This window comes from Cydia splendana, chromosome 15, assembly GCF_910591565.1.
Source record: "Cydia splendana chromosome 15, ilCydSple1.2, whole genome shotgun sequence".
Lineage (NCBI taxonomy): Eukaryota > Metazoa > Arthropoda > Insecta > Lepidoptera > Tortricidae > Cydia > Cydia splendana.
Window position 1 is genome coordinate 15,153,943 of NC_085974.1, and position 19,236 is coordinate 15,173,178.

General features: G+C 37.8%; 1 protein-coding gene across 2 annotated transcripts in view; it reads left to right on the forward strand.

Moving 5' to 3' along the window:
• Positions 1 to 19,236, forward strand: part of LOC134797750 (neuropeptide CCHamide-1 receptor-like) — a 254,313-nt gene that overhangs the window by 147,561 nt on the left and 87,516 nt on the right. For both annotated transcript variants that reach the window (XM_063770109.1, XM_063770110.1), the window contains one exon: positions 14,052 to 14,278. In XM_063770109.1, coding sequence (XP_063626179.1) covers positions 14,052 to 14,278 — 227 coding nt within the window. The remainder of the gene's footprint in view (positions 1 to 14,051; positions 14,279 to 19,236) is intronic.

The following is a 19,236-nucleotide window of genomic DNA, read 5'->3' on the forward strand; positions in this document are numbered from 1 at the left end:
ACTTGAAACCCCTAAGCACATCACTGTTAGTACTCGATTATAGTACCAGTTAGAGGGAAACCCACTAGATGGCATTTAAATCAATACAGAAAAACTCATTGTAACAGTTTTTCGATCAGTTCACGTGTCCGTCTTACGTCTTACGGTCACGTGACACCTGTTACGAGTTTAACATTTTTTCCCCATCACAAAAACTGCACAGCGCCGCTAAAGAAGCTTTCTCTTCAAAAAATTGCAAATATCTCTAAATTAAAATAGCTTTCTGCTATTGTAATTTAACTCTATGGGTTCCCCTCATCTGGCATAATATTGTTTGTCAAGAAATACACTTCGCATAACATGTATCGCAGAAACATTTTTAGTCGAATGATAATTTTGCATAACTATTGCTTGGCATTACTATTACTACGCAAACAATACATTTTGCAGCATATTATTTAGCAGAAGGTTACTTTCGCCGACTTTAGTATAGCATAATTAATTTTATCTACCATAATCATCCTGCAGCATTCTCTTATTATGGCATAGTGATATTTTCTGCTAGCAGAAAAGTGGGTTAAGTTAAGTAAGAACTGTGACCCCAACAAAATTGAACCTGTGCCAGAAAAGAAGCTTATATGAGGTTGGAACTGCGGCCTCCTATAAAAACACGAACGGCTGCTGGAAAAATAGGTTAGGTTAGGTTAGAACTGCGATCCCCTACATAAACGAATAGCTGCCAGAAAAGTAGGTTAGGTTAGGTTAGAACTGCGACCTCATACAAAAACGAACGGCTGCAATCAAAGTAGGTTAGGTTAGAACTGCGACCTCAACAAAAACGAACAAATGCTAAAAAAAATAGATTAGGTTAGATAGAGCATAACATTGAGATACCTGTCAGTAGATTATGAAATTCATTTCATAATATCTTTACCCGACGGACCTTATAGTTAGGTACTGATTATATTATCTTATAAACATACTTTAACAACTAGCAAACAGCAATTCCATCATAACTCTATCCGTCTGTATGTTACCTCTTCACGCGTTAACCGCTAAAGTGATTTAGATGGAACTTGGTATGCAAATAGTTTGAGACCCGTCGAAGGACAAAGGGTAGTTTTATTAAATCTTGAACACCATTCCTCGTAGACGAAGACTCAAATTGATAACTTTATGCTACCTAAATATTATGCAATACATTTATCTGCGAAAACAATATTCGTTTAAAAACTTTAAAAGACTATTATGAACATCAACAGTATGCCAAAATATGGTTCTGGATTTTAAAACTCTGCGAACTAAAAACTAACCTAATTCAATTCAGACCACATCAGAGATTAGCCTTAGAAATTAATTATACCTACCGAAATGACAAACTACAACTTACAAACACTTGCTCCCTCCTCGGATTTAATATCGATGAAAATGTTAATTGGAAAGCCCATATTGAAAAAATTTCTACTAAGTTGTCGAGATTTGCCTATGCCCTTAGACAAATACTTATAAATACAAACATAAAGACCGCTACCTGCGCATATCATGCTTTTGCCCAATCTTGGCTCCAGTATGGAATAATTTTGTGGGGCAATAGTGTAAATATCAACAATTTATTTCTCCTGCAAAAAAGATGTATAAGGGTTATCTGTAACATAAGAAACGACGTAAGTTGCAGACCATACTTCTCAAAATTAAATATACTCACCCTCACATCACTATACATACTGGAGACCTGCAAGTTTGTGCGAAAATATAAAAAAATATTTGACAATCCTGAAAATCCCAACCCGCCAATCCATAATCTACGCCATCGTAACAAACTAGTCCAAGCTATCCCCGCCAACCTGAAAATGTTTAACAGAGGCCCCTACTCAATGTCAATTAAAATATATAACCGTATACCTCAGAACATAAAGAACATAACCAACTACCCAACCTTCGTAAACAAACTAAAATCTTACCTAACAATTGAATGTCCATATACTCTACAAGAGTTCATGGACAGTTAGCCCAAATACTAGTAAAGACGATGCTCAACTGTTATAATTATTATGTGTATTGTCCGAATATGTTATATTCTATCTTTATCCTACGTTTGTTACAACTTAGTCTTAGATTAGTTATAGTTTTAAATATTGCCACGCCCTAGTAGGGTCCATGTATGTGTCGCAGTCGGATCGTATAATCCGCCGTATTACATTACGGCTAGCCGTTTTCAAAAACAGGGGCGTTTTGAAATGCGGCGGTTTAACGATTAGCCGGATTGAATGCGGCTGAATGAGAATCCGCCGGAATGTGTTCGGCGCCATACGTTCTTCAACACGGCTAGCCGTAATGTAATACAGCGAGTCATTAGCCGCCGCTTTGACAGTTTTTAGTTCCCATTTTTAACACCCGTGGCGCTGCCTGACAAACGCTGGGGTGTCCATCAAAAATGGAGTTCGTCGGACTGTTTCTTTTCAAAAAACATTTCTTTCGCAACTTAACTAGACGGAGCCCCGCTTCGCGGGGCTCCTATTTCTGAGCGGTTTGCCCTTCGGGCATCTGAAGCTACCTAACGAACCTAACCTACCTACCTATTGATTTAGTGAGACGTCCGTGAAAACATTACACTTTGGGGAAAAAAGCGTAGGTAGGTAAGTAGGTTAGGTTCGTTAGGTAGCTTCAGATGCCCGAAGGGCAAACCGCCCAGAAATAGGAGCCCCGCTTGCGGGGCTCCGTCTATTTAAGTTGTGAAGGAAATGTTTTGGAAAAGAAACACATGTAGTGCGGTGGGACCATGGTAAAAATAAATTAAATTGCAAACATTGTCAAACTCCGGTTACGTGGGCGACCGAAAGAACTGGTCACTCTACAATCTAAAATAGTAGTACGATGCGGCTAAACGTTGGCCGCCTTATTGAAGAACGTATCGCAATGACAATCCGGCTAATCGTCGAACCGCCGCATTTCAAAACGCCCCTGTTTTTGATAACGGCTAGCCGTAATGTAATACGGCGGATTATACGATCTGACTACGACATATGTACTGGCTTAAATAGGAACACCTTGTAATAATACCATGGCTGCAATAAATGATTATGATTATGATGATTAGAAGTGATTGTATGCTAAATGATATATGCGAAAGTTAATTCTGCCAAACGATATTTCTGCCAAGTAACATTATGTAATACAAAAATATGTCAAAAAACTTTCTGCAACACATTAGTAAACCTAACTCTATCCTTCAAGCGGTAAAGATGTTATCTGTTTAGAATTTTTTGTTGTCATTGCATTTCATTTTGCACAGGTAATTAGCGGTTTGGTTTAACAACAGATAACAAAGCCATTCATCGTTAGGTAATCTCTCAAGTGGATACCGACATTGTAAAACCATCCGACCATACACAGTTGCAAAGTTTGAACATAGCTTGAAGCTACCGGACTGCGTACAAACGTTTGAAACAACGTGAGATCCTCTTTCACGTGCTTTGCGCGTGCTTAACTTCGATTTCTCAGTAATATTTCAACGCGTGCACGTAATAACCGTTGCAGTCACGTGTAGTAACCGTTTCCAATGCGTAGTCACGTTAATTTAATAACCGTTGAGTCGTCGAAAAAGTTTTGTTGATATTTTACGACTACGATACACGATGAACAGTCACATAGACAGTCAATAACACAACTTTGATATTGATTGATGTGTCAAAAACAAGTTGTAATTTTTACCTAAGGTGCAGGGGGCAATTTTGACTCACAGTTAACCGGGTTAGCCGCATTTGCACCATCCCACTAACCCGGGGTTAAGCGGTTAAACCGTTAACCCAGTGTCAATTCTTACTGGTAACCATGGTAACTTCAGGTTGAACCGGTTAACCCTCGGTTAGTGGGATGGTGCAAGTGGCGCTTAGTGGATTAGTGCAAGTGGCGCTAATATGTATTTAAGGCTTCTACAAACGTTGCAACAAATGGCATGCGATTTTAGATAATTGCCGGCTAAGTATGAGCAAAGACATATGTAACTTCGTATAAGATGAATAAAGTCCACAAACGTGCCTCGGAAATCAAGAAAAAGTCATTCTCGGATAGATGGCGCACACACCTTTAGCCTATGCTCAGCTAGATGGCGTGATGACACCGTTTCATATTTAACAATTTTAACACATAAATATCAGTGAATGAACATGGGTCAAAATGATATAAAAATAATAAAATCATTTATCCATATATACAGGGTGGAAAGGCACGACGATCCTTTCCGGAAATGGGAGATAGTTTAGCCTAAGCTCTATATTTTCTCCATAGAAACTATGTTAATATGGGTAACCGTTTCTAAATTATGACCTTTTAAACATCCACGCAAAAAACTACTTTGTTCTAACCCTAACAGGTGACAGGGTCAATGAACTTACTTGTAAACAATCAGTATTCGACAGGAAATTATGCTAATTTGTTGCCATCTAACCATTTTTAGGTCTGCTTACAGCACGGTAAGAATCATTGCAGGATTTTCGCTTTCTTAGTGGTTCCACTTGTTCAATACTTGAATGAAATAGTTATGTTATTCCTTAATATTAATAATACTAACCACAACATTGTTTACAACGACAGTTCAAATGGTGACATTGACAACCACTCAAAAGTACGCAATCGTCTTATAAATATCTCTGGTTTCCTTGACTGATAAAAAGGTTTTAGTTTCTTAACACGTTTCACAAAATTATTTTCGAATAATTGGAAACTACCTAAAATAATTAAAAATAACAAGTAGGTTGTGTTAGTTGCACCAAATGAACTTGCAAAAATGAAATACTAAGAATAAATCAAGAATAAATACTTCTTCAATACCAAACTAACAAACCTTCTTGCGTGGCAGGAAATAGACAAGACGTCTGATGTTTGAAATTAAATTTTCATTGAACTATACTTATTGAATGTCATATTCTTCAAATAAAAATGTTAGATGCTCGTGGCTATTTAAATTTGTGGGGCTGTGTAAAAGATACGGTGTACCAAACCAAACGGAATGTGAAACTGCGGACGAAATGAGACAAAGGCTAATTGGTGCTTTCTGCGGAGGATAAATGACGAAGAGCATACACTATATCGCATGTGCATCGACATACTCGGGTACGGGCTGCGGCGGCGTTGTAATACACGGAGGTACATTTGAACACCGTATGTGAAAAGAAGATAGTATTAAATATTGGAAAAAAAGTAATTATCTAAGAAAGTAATAAAATTGTTTGTAATATTTTTGCATGCATTTGATTTAATTGACATTTATGCGTCATTCATACATCATTGCGATACTGTCAACGATCGGAAAAAAGTGTAAAGTCCCGAGCTTTCCCGACGGAGATCCTTAATCTAGCCGTCATGTGCACATGCTATAGGGTTATCACCACAGTTAAAAAGTAGTATTTTTGCAATTTTTATTTTTTACTCAATTAACGATTCTTACCATTACCAATAGTCTCTGTATCACTTAAACGACCTAATTCTTCCGGGAAGGATCGTCGTGCCTTTCCACCCTGTATACATATCTTTGATAATTTTATACGTTTTCATTTTGAGTTTTAGTCGTGTGTCGATAGATTGCAGTAAATTTACTGTGACTACAAAATTTACTATGACAGGACCCCTCTATACTATCTATTCTCTTTGGTATGAGCAAATAATTGAATCGATCAATCAAATGCCGCAATGTATCTCAAATCGTATGCGTTATCGGTGATGTAAGTAGAGTAGAGGCAATAGGGATGATGACACATGTTGAATTTTATAACAAAATCTAGTAAAACAGATTGCAAATAAGCAATTTATCACAATGTTGTGGATATTAAAAAATATATGGAAATAATACAAAAATAGACCTGTACAGCACCGGAAAGTTTCAAAATTTAAGTTTTTTTATAACTTCCAAAAACGAAATAAGTGAGGATGCCATTCGATTTCTCACATTTTATCCAAAAAAAGATTGTATGGCAACTATATACATAAAAACAATATTTCACCGACAAAAACGCAAAATTTTCTTGTTTTGTCCATACTTCAAGATGGACTATCAGGGCGTTTCGCGAGTGAAGTACGACTGTCGGACTTTGACTATCATTTCTGATGGGTCCTATATATACATTTGATCCTAAAAACAAACCTGATTGATTGATACCATAAATGAAAATTTGTCATCTAGCTTATTAAGTTAATTATTATTACCATCGTACGTAGTTGAGCTATCTTCCACTATCGCCTTAGCTTATTAGACCATAATATTACCAGAATACGTCTATGTATTATAGTAAGTAGGTACCTAGTATATTCTTGGTTACATTATGTATTCAAGTTCCATCATATTACTTCGAATCCCAAGTGCATTCACAGACCAGTTTCTACGTTCTCAATAGTTACTCGAGAAATATTGAAAAATCTCTCATATTACAATGGTCGTCTGGAGAGGCCATCGACCGGGACCGCCTGCTAAGGATGACTCACGCTAGACCGGGCCTGACCCGTCCGTGTCCCTATATGCAAGCGGGGTAAGCAGATATGAAAAATACTTGTCCAAAATATGTATGCATCAACAAGCTTGTTCAGAAAATCTGACTAAAATTCAGACACATTTTAACTGGGAATATTCAATTCAATTTATTTCATTCAATTCTATTTCAGACTGGGGTCCATAAAAATGTTAGTATATTACATTTAGAGGTACATACAATTTAGGAGTTAGTGCCTACATGCTACAAGTAAGTATATATCTACTCACAAAAAAGGAAAAAATTATTATTGTCTTTGTATGACGTATACAGTAGGTAACTGAACGAAAAGCAATTACTCAAACCCGTTAATGTTTAGGTCATACTAAGCAACTTTTACTACGGGACCAACCCCGAAATCGCGAAAAAAAAAATGTCTCTCCAATAGGAAATGTCAACATCAGACCAGCAAAATGTATGAAACATCCAATTTTATTTCCGCGTTTTCGGGGTTGGTCCCATAGTAAAAGTTGCTCAGTATGACCTAAACTTCGAGCAACACGGAAGGGAGGCGGCATTCGCACTATTTCCCCTCTGCCGAGGTACAAGATTAGCGCGTCAATCTAATCTAGCGCGGGTAATAAAACTAGTTGCACTTGGATTTTTCACTAGACCGAGTCCAGACGCGCGCGTGAACACTGCTGCACAAAAATGCCTGTTTGCTCGGTTTTTTGTTATAAAAAGAGGTCGGGGACATCAAATTTACAAAAAGAAAGTGTTACATTTCACACGTAATTTTTTTTTACATATCATACGTTTAATTACATTCAAACACAATTATTATATTTTAGTCTCATGTAATTGTTGGATTTATCGATTTTGCTCGCTCAGTACAAATTGCGGATCGGTCGCGCGACAAATCCGACTTCTCATCTCTCAGAATACAATAACATACTTCAGCGAAAATGTGTTAGTGTGCGTGTTGTGACACTTGTCACTCATCCGTACACAAAAAGAGATCGAGGTTTGCAAGATTTGTCTTTGACATGTGTCATTTTCTATGTATTTGTGTCGTCATTACAGATTGGATTTTGTATGCAAGTGTGTGAGAAGTGCGACTGTGTGCACCTTTCCCCCCGCGAAAAATGGCAGAAAGATTTGTACGGTGAGATATCGCTTGGGCCCCTCCCTTCCGATGTGTCGGAAGCCGGTGTTGCTCGAAGGACCTAAACATTAACGGGTTTGAGTAATTGCTTTTCGTTCAGTTACATACTGTATATAATGAGTGTAATATCAGTGAAATCAATATAAAAACAATAACTTTTTAATAGAGTTAGACCAAGAAAAGTCTGCAGCGATTTAGATAGCCCACGCAGTGCAAGTGTTATTTTAGATGACAAACTTCTAAGAAATGATGGGCCCGATTCGGATTTTGAAATAGATATCTATTAGATATTTTTTAGACATCACCAAGATACGATAACGATATGTTTAAGATCTAACCTGTCAAATTTGACATTTGCTCGATCCTGGAGATACTCTTGAACGATTTCCACAAGATATGACTTAGAGATCCAATTCACATCTAATAGATATCTTACTCTATCTAACGTCAAAGTGACATTGGTTGCCCGAATTGCGCTTCAAAAGAGAACTAGTTGATATCTAAACTATAACGTATCTATAATGGATCTAGTACGTGTCGTCTCTTGTGAATATCTTGAAGTTCGAATACGGCAGGATGACGTATTTTTAAATGACACTTGCACTGCGTGGGCTATCAAAATCACTGCAGACTTTTCTTGGTCTAACTCTATTAAAAAGTGATTGTTTTCGTATTGATTTGACTGAAATTACACTCATTATACATAGTTACATAGTGACGTGTCACATCTGACACATGAAATACATGGAAAATTAACTAGTAATTACTTTACTTATTTAATTTATTACGTATTAACCAGCGGTGATATTGGTATGGCCTCTCTGTAGTAATAATAACTCAATGCTTAAAAATAGTACTCCAGGTTTCTAAGCTCCAGGGTTATCATTTATGCAAAGCCCGACCGCTACGTCAATGTCACCGAATCCTAATGCGATTAATCAGTCGCTCAATTACCATAATTAGTCCCAATAAAGGGGATTCTCGCAGAAATCCCACAGAAATCTTGAACAAAACAACGGCTGTTGTTAAGCAAAACCTGGCATCAGTCTAATATTTTTTATTATATTGGTTTTGAGCGACATAGAATTCAAATCACTTACATGTCTATTATATGTATACTATACTTCGAGCAACACCGGCTTCCGACACATCGGAAGGGAGGGGCCCAAGCGATATCTTACCGTACAAATCTTTCTGCCATTTTTCGCGGGGGGAAAGGTGCACACAGTCGCACTTCTCACACACTTACATACAAAATCCAATCTGTAATGACGACACAAATACATAGAAAATGACACACGTCAAAGACAAAATCTTGCAAACCTCGATCTCTTTTTGTGTACGGACGAGTGACAAGTGTCACAACATAATAATCATAATCATAATCATAATCATTTATTGCATCCATGGTTTACAAAGGTGTTAAAAAAATATATTGGGTACAGCATGGACCCTACAAGGGCGTGGCAACATATTATACGTAGTACTTAGGGTATATACTTTATATTCTATTGCTAAAAAAAACGAACTATACGCACACTAACACATTTTCGTTGAAGTATGTATTGTATTATGAGAGATGAGAAGTCGGATTTGTCGCTCGACCGATCCGCAATTTGTACTGAGCGAGCAAAATCGATAAATCCAACAATTACATGAGACTAAAGTATAATAATTGTGTTTGAATGTAATTAAACGTATGATATGTAAAAAAAAATATTACATGTGAAATGTAACACTTTCTTTTTGTAAATTTGATGTTCCCGACCTCTTTTTATAACAAAAAACCGAGCAAACAGGCATTTTTGTGCAGCAGTGTTCACGCGCGCGTCTAGACTCGGTCTAGTGAAAAATCCAAGTGCAACTAGTTTTATTACCCGCGCTAGATTAGATTGACGCGCTAATCTTGTACCTCGGCAGAGGGGAAATAGTGCGAATATGCCGCCTCCCTTCCGTGTTGCTCGAAGATACTATAGGTATACATATGGTTTAATAAAAAACAGGTCAAGTGCGAGCCGGACTCGCGTTCCAAGGGTTCCGTACATTACAAAATTTTTAACAATGTGTTTTTATGTGGAACGTGTATTCAATGTCTTTAAAAAACCCGTAGGGGTCGGATCAAAAACTAAGTAATTAAGTCCGACTCACGCTTGACTGCACATTTCTAATAGGTTTTCCTGTCATCTATAGGTAAAGAACTATTTTGTGTATTTTTTTTCAAAATTTTAGACCCAATAGTTTAGGAGATAAAGGGGGGGGGGATGGTCGGACAGACAGACAGACAGACGCACGTGTGATCCTATAAGGGCTTTTTTTCTTTTTAGGTACGGAACCCTAAAAATGATTCCAAAAGACTAAAACTTAAAAATAATTGCTACTTTTTTTCTCGCGCGGTTTGACGACGTCAAATACTGTAATGCCGCGTAAGATATTTGACATTTAGAATTTCATGTTAGCCAACTTTTAGTGACCAATCAGAACTTTTTTTATAGCGGGAAATTGTGTATGTATTCGTAATATTCAAATTGCGGGCGGGCTAATATGAAGAAGGGATAACAACTGTCATTGATACGCGTCAGATAAGGGTCGGTCATGTCAGATCAGGTCAATCAAGAGCTTCGTCTATAAGTTCGTCTTTTATATATTCCGCCGCTGCTCTAGCACGCCAGTTACGCCTCTCGTTGTTTAGTAGCAACGGCGCGATTCGGGAAATGAATTAGAGATTTACTAGATATGAAATAGTAAAGATATCTGACGTACCACGGCAAAAGGTACCTTATGGCGGCTGGCGCTTACGCTATTATCAACGCCGCTCCAATATTCAGCCGGGGCAATGGTACTTTTTGTCGTGGAACGTTACATACCTATCTTTACTATTTCATATCTAGTGAATCTCTAATTCATTTCCCGAATCGCGCCGTAGCTGCGTAGTCTTTCGCATACCAATGCATTTAGGGTGCGTTCCTTGCAAATCTCTTTCCTACGTTTTCGAATAGGACAGCCGACGGGGACGAGGATGAATCCTGTGCAATGAGTGCACTTATGACTAATTAATTTATCCTACAGCGGCATCTAAATTAGTCCCCGACTCAACGACATAGTGTGTGGGTTTCAATTTGCATATGGTTCGAGAAATCTTTGCGTATAGTTCGTTTTTTTTAGCATTAGAAATAAGGTAAACAATCTTGATGTGTCTTTTAATTGAAAAACACATTTTAAAAATAAGTTACAGCAAATATGTCACAATTATGAATCTAATACGTTCATTTATATTCTTCTGCTTTCATAAGTAATAGTTTTTGATTTTTAAAAAGCGTTTTTCAATTAAAAGACATGTCAAATTCGCTTAACTTCTTTCAAGTTCTTTCTAATGCTAAAAAAACGAACTGTAGGTATTTATCTACACGATATCAAAAATTTGTGTTCTTAGTTCAAATTAATTTAGACGTAGGTATACTATACTAGCTATACTATAAATACATGTTTTAATTATTAAACCTCAAATGACCGAAGTAATATCCGTTTGCGTTTGACATCTAGTGTCATTTTGCCTACGAAAGCGGTCACTAATCTATGTTTCTTTTATATAATATAAGTTTCTAATAAAATAAATCAATTTTAGTTAAGTAATTAGGAATAGGTAGGTACGTATTATATTACCAAAGTAAACTTTATAATTTTCATTTTAGAAAATCTTATGTATTTCGATTTTAGCACCATACACCAGAACGTGAACTCTTGAGAATATTTAATTTCGAAAAATAGCAGGCTCTAGTTAGGGTTACCAGATGTCAGGAATTTTCCTGGCATGTCAGGAATTTCTGCCGTTTGTCAGGAATGCGGCCGGAATACGAAAATGTCACGAATTTTAGTGAAAACACAGACTTTTCTATTAAGTACCTAAAAAGGAAAATTATTCAAATTTAAAGAATGTATCAAGCATACATAGATATCGCTTACGGTTAGTATCCCCGTCACCGATATGAGTGTCAGGAAAAATATTCGCAAATCAGAAATTTTGTCAGGAAATCCCAAATTTGGATCTGATAACCCTAGCTCTAGTAGACAACTATAGGCAAACAATACAAATGGCAATTAAAGTGTATTCATCTTTACTAAACTTGTCCTATCCTGTAAACAAACACTTTAAGACATTATTACACTTTTATCTGGAATTACACAATAATCATCACCTAAAATGTTATTGTATACTCAAACAAACTCACAAAGTATTAAAATCAACCAAATAACCACTGAAAAATATCATTTCTAATACAATTTTCATCAATAATCGCAGTAACGAACGGATCACCTCAAAAACATCGGACATTACAATGCGCTATGTCTAGATTGTCTATGAATCGTATTGTTGGAATGACACTTTGACGGCACGTTTGTTTACTTTACATGACACGTAAAGATAAAATAAAAATAAATAAGGACAAATAAATTTTAAAAAATCTTTAAAATTGAGAGTAACTAACCAAGAAAATTTGTAGCATTTTTTAAAGCAAGCTTAAAAATAAAATACAAATTGAGACCTTTGTTTTAGTACGCGCATCGTTAGAGCATAGTTAATATTAACCCGTTTCAGCTGTCAAAGCTAATTAGTAACACGGCATGGCAAAGGTCGGCCGTCGGCCGTTTCTATTTCGCTGACGCAGCCTCATTCGGCTTCTAATTAACTTAAGTATTCATTTGTTTTTGAGAGTTCATTTGAATCTTATGTCTGATCTCAATTTGTTACGGTTGTTTTCGTTTTGAGTATTTCTAGCGTGTTAGTATATTATTATTTTAGAATATTTGACTGTCATTTCATTACTTATTAAAAAGTTGCAAATAAATTCAAATGTATGCCAAATATTTCCTACAGCATGCGTACCTGATACTATAACATAGCAACACTGACATAATACAAAAATATAGGTATTACATATGAAGAAAAAACTACATACATAGTACGTTATTTAACGGAGTCGGCGGCACCAGTTAAAGTCTGGGTTTAAATTATTCCGAAAATCTCGTTTACTTGGCGCCTTACCGTACATTTATTATAGATACTTACTCGTACAGTCCTGTTTCTGGACATGGAAAAGGCCTTTGACTGTGTCCCTCGTGAGATGATCTGGTGGGCGCTGCGGTCCAAGGCTGTACCTGAGGCCTATATTGACACTATCCGGGACATGTACCACGATTCTGATTCAATAGTCAGGACCGCTGTTGGTGACACCAACCCCTTCTCTGTCACTGTTGGAGTACATCAGGGCTCTGTGCTCAGCCCGTTTCTGTTTAGCGTGATATTAGACGCCCTGTCAGCCAGCATCCGAGACTACCATGAGCAGCCACCGTGGCTATTCATGTATGCTGATGATATCGCGCTGACAGACTCTGATAAGGGCCGACTTGTCCAGCGTGTGAACAGATGGAGGGGGTCGCTGGAAAACGGCGGTCTTAAACTAAATGTGGCGAAGACAGAGTACATGGCCTGCAATAGTACAGATCCTCTACCCGTCCGCATAGGCGTGGACATGGTCGAGCGCACGGATCAAGTTAAGTACCTAGGATCTGTACTTAGCACTACCGGGGACATCGACAGCGACGTCAAAGCCCGAATTTCCGCTGCTTGGGTCAAATGGCGGGAGATGACTGGGGTTATTTGTGACCCCAAAATGCCGATTAAGTTGAAGGGACAGGTCTATAAGACCATCATTAGACCTGCCCTTCTGTACGGCAGCGAGACTTGGCCTTTACTAGAGCGGCACAAGCAGGAACTGCGTGTCACGGAAATGAAGATGCTACGGTGGATGTGCGGAGTTTCACGCAAGGATCGCGTCCGAAACGCCCACATTCGGGGTAGTCTTGGCGTCCGTGACATTGCAGACAAACTGCAAGAGTGTCGCCTTCGTTGGTATGGCCACGTCTCGCGCAGACCGGGAAGTTACGTGGGTAACAAATGCCTGGCCATGCCGCCTCCTCCCGGTACGGGAAGAAGAGGCCGGCCCAAGAAGCGATGGCTTGATGTCGTCAAGGAGGACATGCGTGCCAACGGACTCACTACCAGGGATGCCGAAGATCGGGCAAAGTGGTCACGAAGGAAGCGGAAGGCGGACCCCGGGTCCTCGCGCCCCGCGCGGGGGCACAGCCGGGATTGACGCCAGGATGATGATGACTTACTCGTACAGTCAGCAGCAGAAGTTGCTAAGCGGGCCAGGTGTTCAAAATTACCTTGACGCGACTTTATTTGTTAAGAGAATAAGAGCGTGTCAAGGTAAGTTTGAACACCTCGCCCGCTTAGCAACTTCTGCTGCTGACTGTACCATCGTACCACATGTATCATAAACTTTGTCGGATGGTTCATAATGCATGTAGATATTATTTAAAAGACCGAATTTTATGATACGATGACTAAGACTCACTAATTTTAAAACTAAATTTCTTCTTTACAGGTATATCCTCTCCCTAGCCCTTGCCGACCTTCTCGTGATCATAACCTGCGTGCCATTCACATCAATCGTGTACACGGTGGAATCCTGGCCGTGGGGCGTGACGGTGTGCCGCGTGTCGGAGGCGGCGAAAGATGTCAGCATCGGCGTGTCCGTGTTCACGCTGACGGCGTTGTCAGCGGACCGGTATTTCGCGATCGTGGACCCGCTCAGGAAGCTCCATGCCACGGGTGAGTGATGTTTTACAATTAGTACAAACAAAAGTGCAATAAATAAGCAAATTACACTAGTACTGAACGCTATATTTTACTATTTAAACTAAGCAAGATACCTAGTGACAATAGCACAATGAAAGGCATAGTTATCTAGGCAAAATTATATGTAAGTTACGCTTATTGACAAAAAACCTTCCAATGAATCTGTTTTCATATTTAATCGGTACGTTGCCGTACCTATAGAAAACTTAGAAATAAGCCTTAAACTTCGCTATCCAAAGTAACTATAACCATATCGTGCATCGCATTGACGAGTCATCTACAAACGATGGAGTAGTGTTGGGATAGGGTGCATATCGGAGGCGGAGATAGATGTCAGCATCGGCGTTTCGGTGTTCACGCTGACGGCGTTGTCGGCGAACCGGTATTTTGCGATCGTGGATTCGCGGAAGCTGCATGCCTCGCGTGAGTTTATATGTAGATAGATTTATTATAATTATTTAAAGGCAATGAAAATTTATGTTTTTATAGCATTGTTTCAAATGTGTAATAATACATTTTTGCGTCAACTTTCCCTGAAACGAATGGACCGATTCAGTTAAAATTTGATACACAATACTCATAGGTAAGTCGGTGAATCAAAAGTGACCTGTACCTAATGTTAATAAACTAATTTCAAACAAGTAACCCCACTTTGAAAATATTATACTTACTCCCAACATACCTAATAGGGATAAGTTCGCCTTTGTACTGCCTATCCTGTGCCATAAATTTGTGTTTTGTGTTTTGTACAATAAAGAGTTTATACATACATACATACATACATAATCTCAGATCGTAGATCTTGTAAAGCGAGGAGCATGTGTGTATATATGTACCTACCCCATACCTAAGTTATCTTCACTGACAGACTATCCATTTGGCAAAGTCATGAACGCAATGTGATTTTTATGCAAAAAGCTTAAGTGAGCCACCAAATTCTTTACCGTCTAGGGCGAGCCAACATCTCATAATTTAAGTCAATCATATTATCTGTGACACTTTGACTTTAATCCATTTTGGTTCGACCCCGACCAAATTGAATCTGGAAGGAATAGGTACCCTCCACTTAGGCATCTACTTTATTATATTTACTTTAAATATGTCGAGTTATGACGATTGCTAAAGATTGAGCTTTTAGTTAAGTATTTTAAGCAGAAATTTTACCCACTTGAATATACTATGTGTTAATAATTCCTCGAACTCGAAATAAATGCAATGTTTATTCGTTGAAAACCACAAAGCCTCGTTATTTTAATAGGAAACCAGTAAATTAGTAGAGTTGAGTTCTGATCTAACATGTTGCCACGCCCTTGTCAGCGTTCATGCTGTACTCATTTAAACTTAAAAAATCTGTAGGGAATACCAAGAATTGATTATGATCTTTTATCCTACATTCGAATTTACTTCTCCACCAATACTCGTATTATGATGGTTACATTTTTATCGTTTATTGTGTTATGAGTTATGATATCGTGTCGCATTGACATAACTTGTTTAAAACAGTGGCCGTACTTCCATACAAGCCTAAAAGCCGGGCTTGCCTTAGTTGCCTTACCGAAATTACGTAGTGATAAAATCAATAATTAATATAGATTATTTTTAAACCGCGCGCCAAATGAATCCACGTATTATTAAATTCAAGCCAAAGCACGCGGACCGCGGCGCCAGCGTGTGGCAAATTTTTGCCGTGGTGGCGCCTCGTCCGCGCGAAAGAAATCAGGCGTAGGATATTCTAGCTATCCTGCTCGCACTCGTCGGCTTGCAACCGGGCTTGCTTTTTCGTCCCGCTCTTGGCCGTCTAAGCCTACAAACGCCATAGAACGATGTAACTATTTGTTGGTATGTATAGCAATTTCATAAGGCGATTTAAAGCCTGGCTTTTGGTGTGAAGTTAGCTGCATAAGTTCGCACGGGCACGCGTTTACTTCAAGTTTATTATTATTTAGTCGAGTCGAAAGTAACGAAAGCTCAATTTATTTTAGTGAATTTGAATTAGGTAGTGAATGTGGATTTGTTTGTTTGTTGTGGTTGTGACGTTTATAAGTGTTAACAATGGATGAAGTTGTTCCTTGTGACGGTATGAGATGCGTCCACTTATTACTCAACGAAGACAAGGTAAAATCGTTAAACTTTGTAGAAAAACGAGATATCATTTCCAACACCCAACTTGTGTATTCTCAGATAAGTCAGTCGCATTAAGAGAAAATTTTGTACGGCCGTTTATAAAACACAAGGATTGTTGGTTTACTCCAATTAAGGCGTAATTAGAGTGACAGAGAACGAAGCATGCAATTTGCAAACTTCAGTGTTCGCGGTAGGCCCTCTGATATGTTTGTAAAATTCTATCTATTAGTTATAGTAGTACCTAGTATGCCCTGTGTGCTATGATAGCTCGCCGCGATACGCTAGCAAATTCATTTGAGCCCAAAGAGTGAGATTGGACATTTATTACGAAAACATATCTTTCGGCTTGCCTTACTCCGAAACCCTAGGCACGCTACTGGTTTAAAAGTAATGACCATGATGACATACAATAACAGCGCGACCCTCTGAGGCTCGCAGGCATTTCTTAAATAGCTAAACATAGGTAGTTACAATAATAGTAGGTACATTGAGTATTAAGGGCAGTAAACAAGAATTTACGAACGAGTGTGAATTGAAGCCCGAAGCCGAGGGCTTAACTAACACGAGTTCGTTATGCCTGTGACGGTGGTTCACACTATATTTTTCATCACACTTGTGAGGGAATAAAAAAGAAAAAAAACTTCTGCCTATAATTTCTGACGTACATTACAGCTCTAGATCTAAATTTCCTCCAGGACCACAAAGTTGAATTCCTAAAATGTTGAAATCCCAAAATGTTGACTTTCCCAGAATGTTGTTTTTTTTTTAGTTTCGCAAAATGTTGAATTCTTATAACTTTGAAATATTAAAAAGTTGAATTCTCAAAATGTATACTTTCAACATACTGGGAAAGTCAACATACTGGGAAAGTCAACATTTTAGGAATTCAACTTTCTGTTCCTGGACGCTTTTTTTTAACATGGGTATTTTTTATATGATTTCTACTCAGAATCGCGAGCTCTTTCGATCCTAATAGGAGAAAAAAATTTCCAAAAAATTTCCATATATTTTCGGACTGTCCTTCCCATTACCGCTATAAATATGAAAAAATGGTAACGGAATGGAAAACAAATCTTGGGACACTTCCTTTCTCCTATCAGGATCGGAAGAGCCCGCGATTCTAAGAAGAAATCACATTAAAATGACCAAATAAAAAAGTGTGGGGAGAACTATAAAAAATGGCCCAAATAGGTATTAATTTAAAATGATCCAAGACACTTTACTCACTTTCACAAAAACACAACTAAATATAGTTTGTATATCTTCCTATACTATACTATTTATGATGACTAAAGATGAACAAGAAGTACTGCAAAACTTCTTTAGATAACATAGAACAGAAATATAACTAGAATTCTTTTAAGATATATAATGTTAAACAAAATATGTGGTAACATTACTTCAGTAATTTCAGCAAAATTAGCTTGCCATTATGCTACGAAAACGCTCATCAGTCGCGACTGGAGTCTTAGAACTTATGCCCCGAAGCTATACAGGATGTAACAAAAGACCCGAACGATACTTCAACAGCCGACAAGGTCAATACCCTGATTGCTATGGAAGCGGAAAAAAATCTAAAACTGGATTTTTTTTACCTTGTATGGAACAGCTGATCGAAAATGCACCTATCTCCATACAAAGTATTACAAAGTGACTTTTTTTTTCGAATTTCGTTTTTTTTCCACTTGCATCGCAGTTAGGGTCATTGACCCTATCAGCTGTTAAAGTATCGCTCGGGACCCTTGCTACAGCCTATAGGTAACGCAAATTCAATCTTATGCAAATTCAACATTTTGGGATTCAACATACCGCAAAATCAACTTTCTGCAAATTCAACTTTATGCAATTTGGACTTATAGAGAATTCAACTTTATGCAAATTCAACATTTTAACATTCAACATGCTGCAAATTCAACTTTTTGCAAATCCAACATTTTAGGAATTCAACTTGGGCGTGATGGGCACCTTTGCGTCGGGGGCAGCCCGGGACGGGCTTCAGTAGGCAATTTTTTATACTTATTTAGTTTATATTTATATTTAAGTTTAGTTTTTAATTAGTTTTATGTTTAGTTAATGTATTATTTTAATTATGAAATAATTTTTTTACATATAAATTAAAATTACATTCATTCAACTTTGTGGTCCTGGAGGCTAAATTTATAATTTACGCGCATCGCGTAGCAAGTGTGATGAAAAAATAAATTACAGCCCAAGGTTGAATTTAGGATTTTTGCACCGCATCGCCTACGTGTAAAGCCTACTACAGGGAAGTGAGATGTAAAACAATTTTTTAAGCAATCAACTAACATGAAAATAATGCGTCAATTGTTTTTGTAAAAACATAATTAATCAATTAAAAAAATCAAATAATTGTCACACGTATGTATGTATGTCTCTCTGTAAATGTTTTATTCAAGTTGTAAAAACAGAGGGCCCGCGAAATACATAAAATTTCATTATCTGCTTCTCTATCGCTCTTACAGATTCACGGTAGAGCCTCAGCCGGCGTATTATGGATGACTTTATCCATCTTTATCCATGTGATAAAATAACTGTCACTTTTTAACACCGTGGGATAGAAAGTGACGGACACCGTTTTATCACGCTGTCACGTAGACAAGAACGACCATCATATCCGTACAGGTGTTAGAATTAATTAAATTAGGTAGGTACATTACTTTTTGCTCTGTTACAGACGTTTTAAAAGATCCGCCAGAATGTTTGTCTCTTAATGTCTGCACGTTGCGTTGTCTAAACTGTCCCATTATTTTCTTAGCCTTTTTTTAATTAACCGCTTGTAAACACGA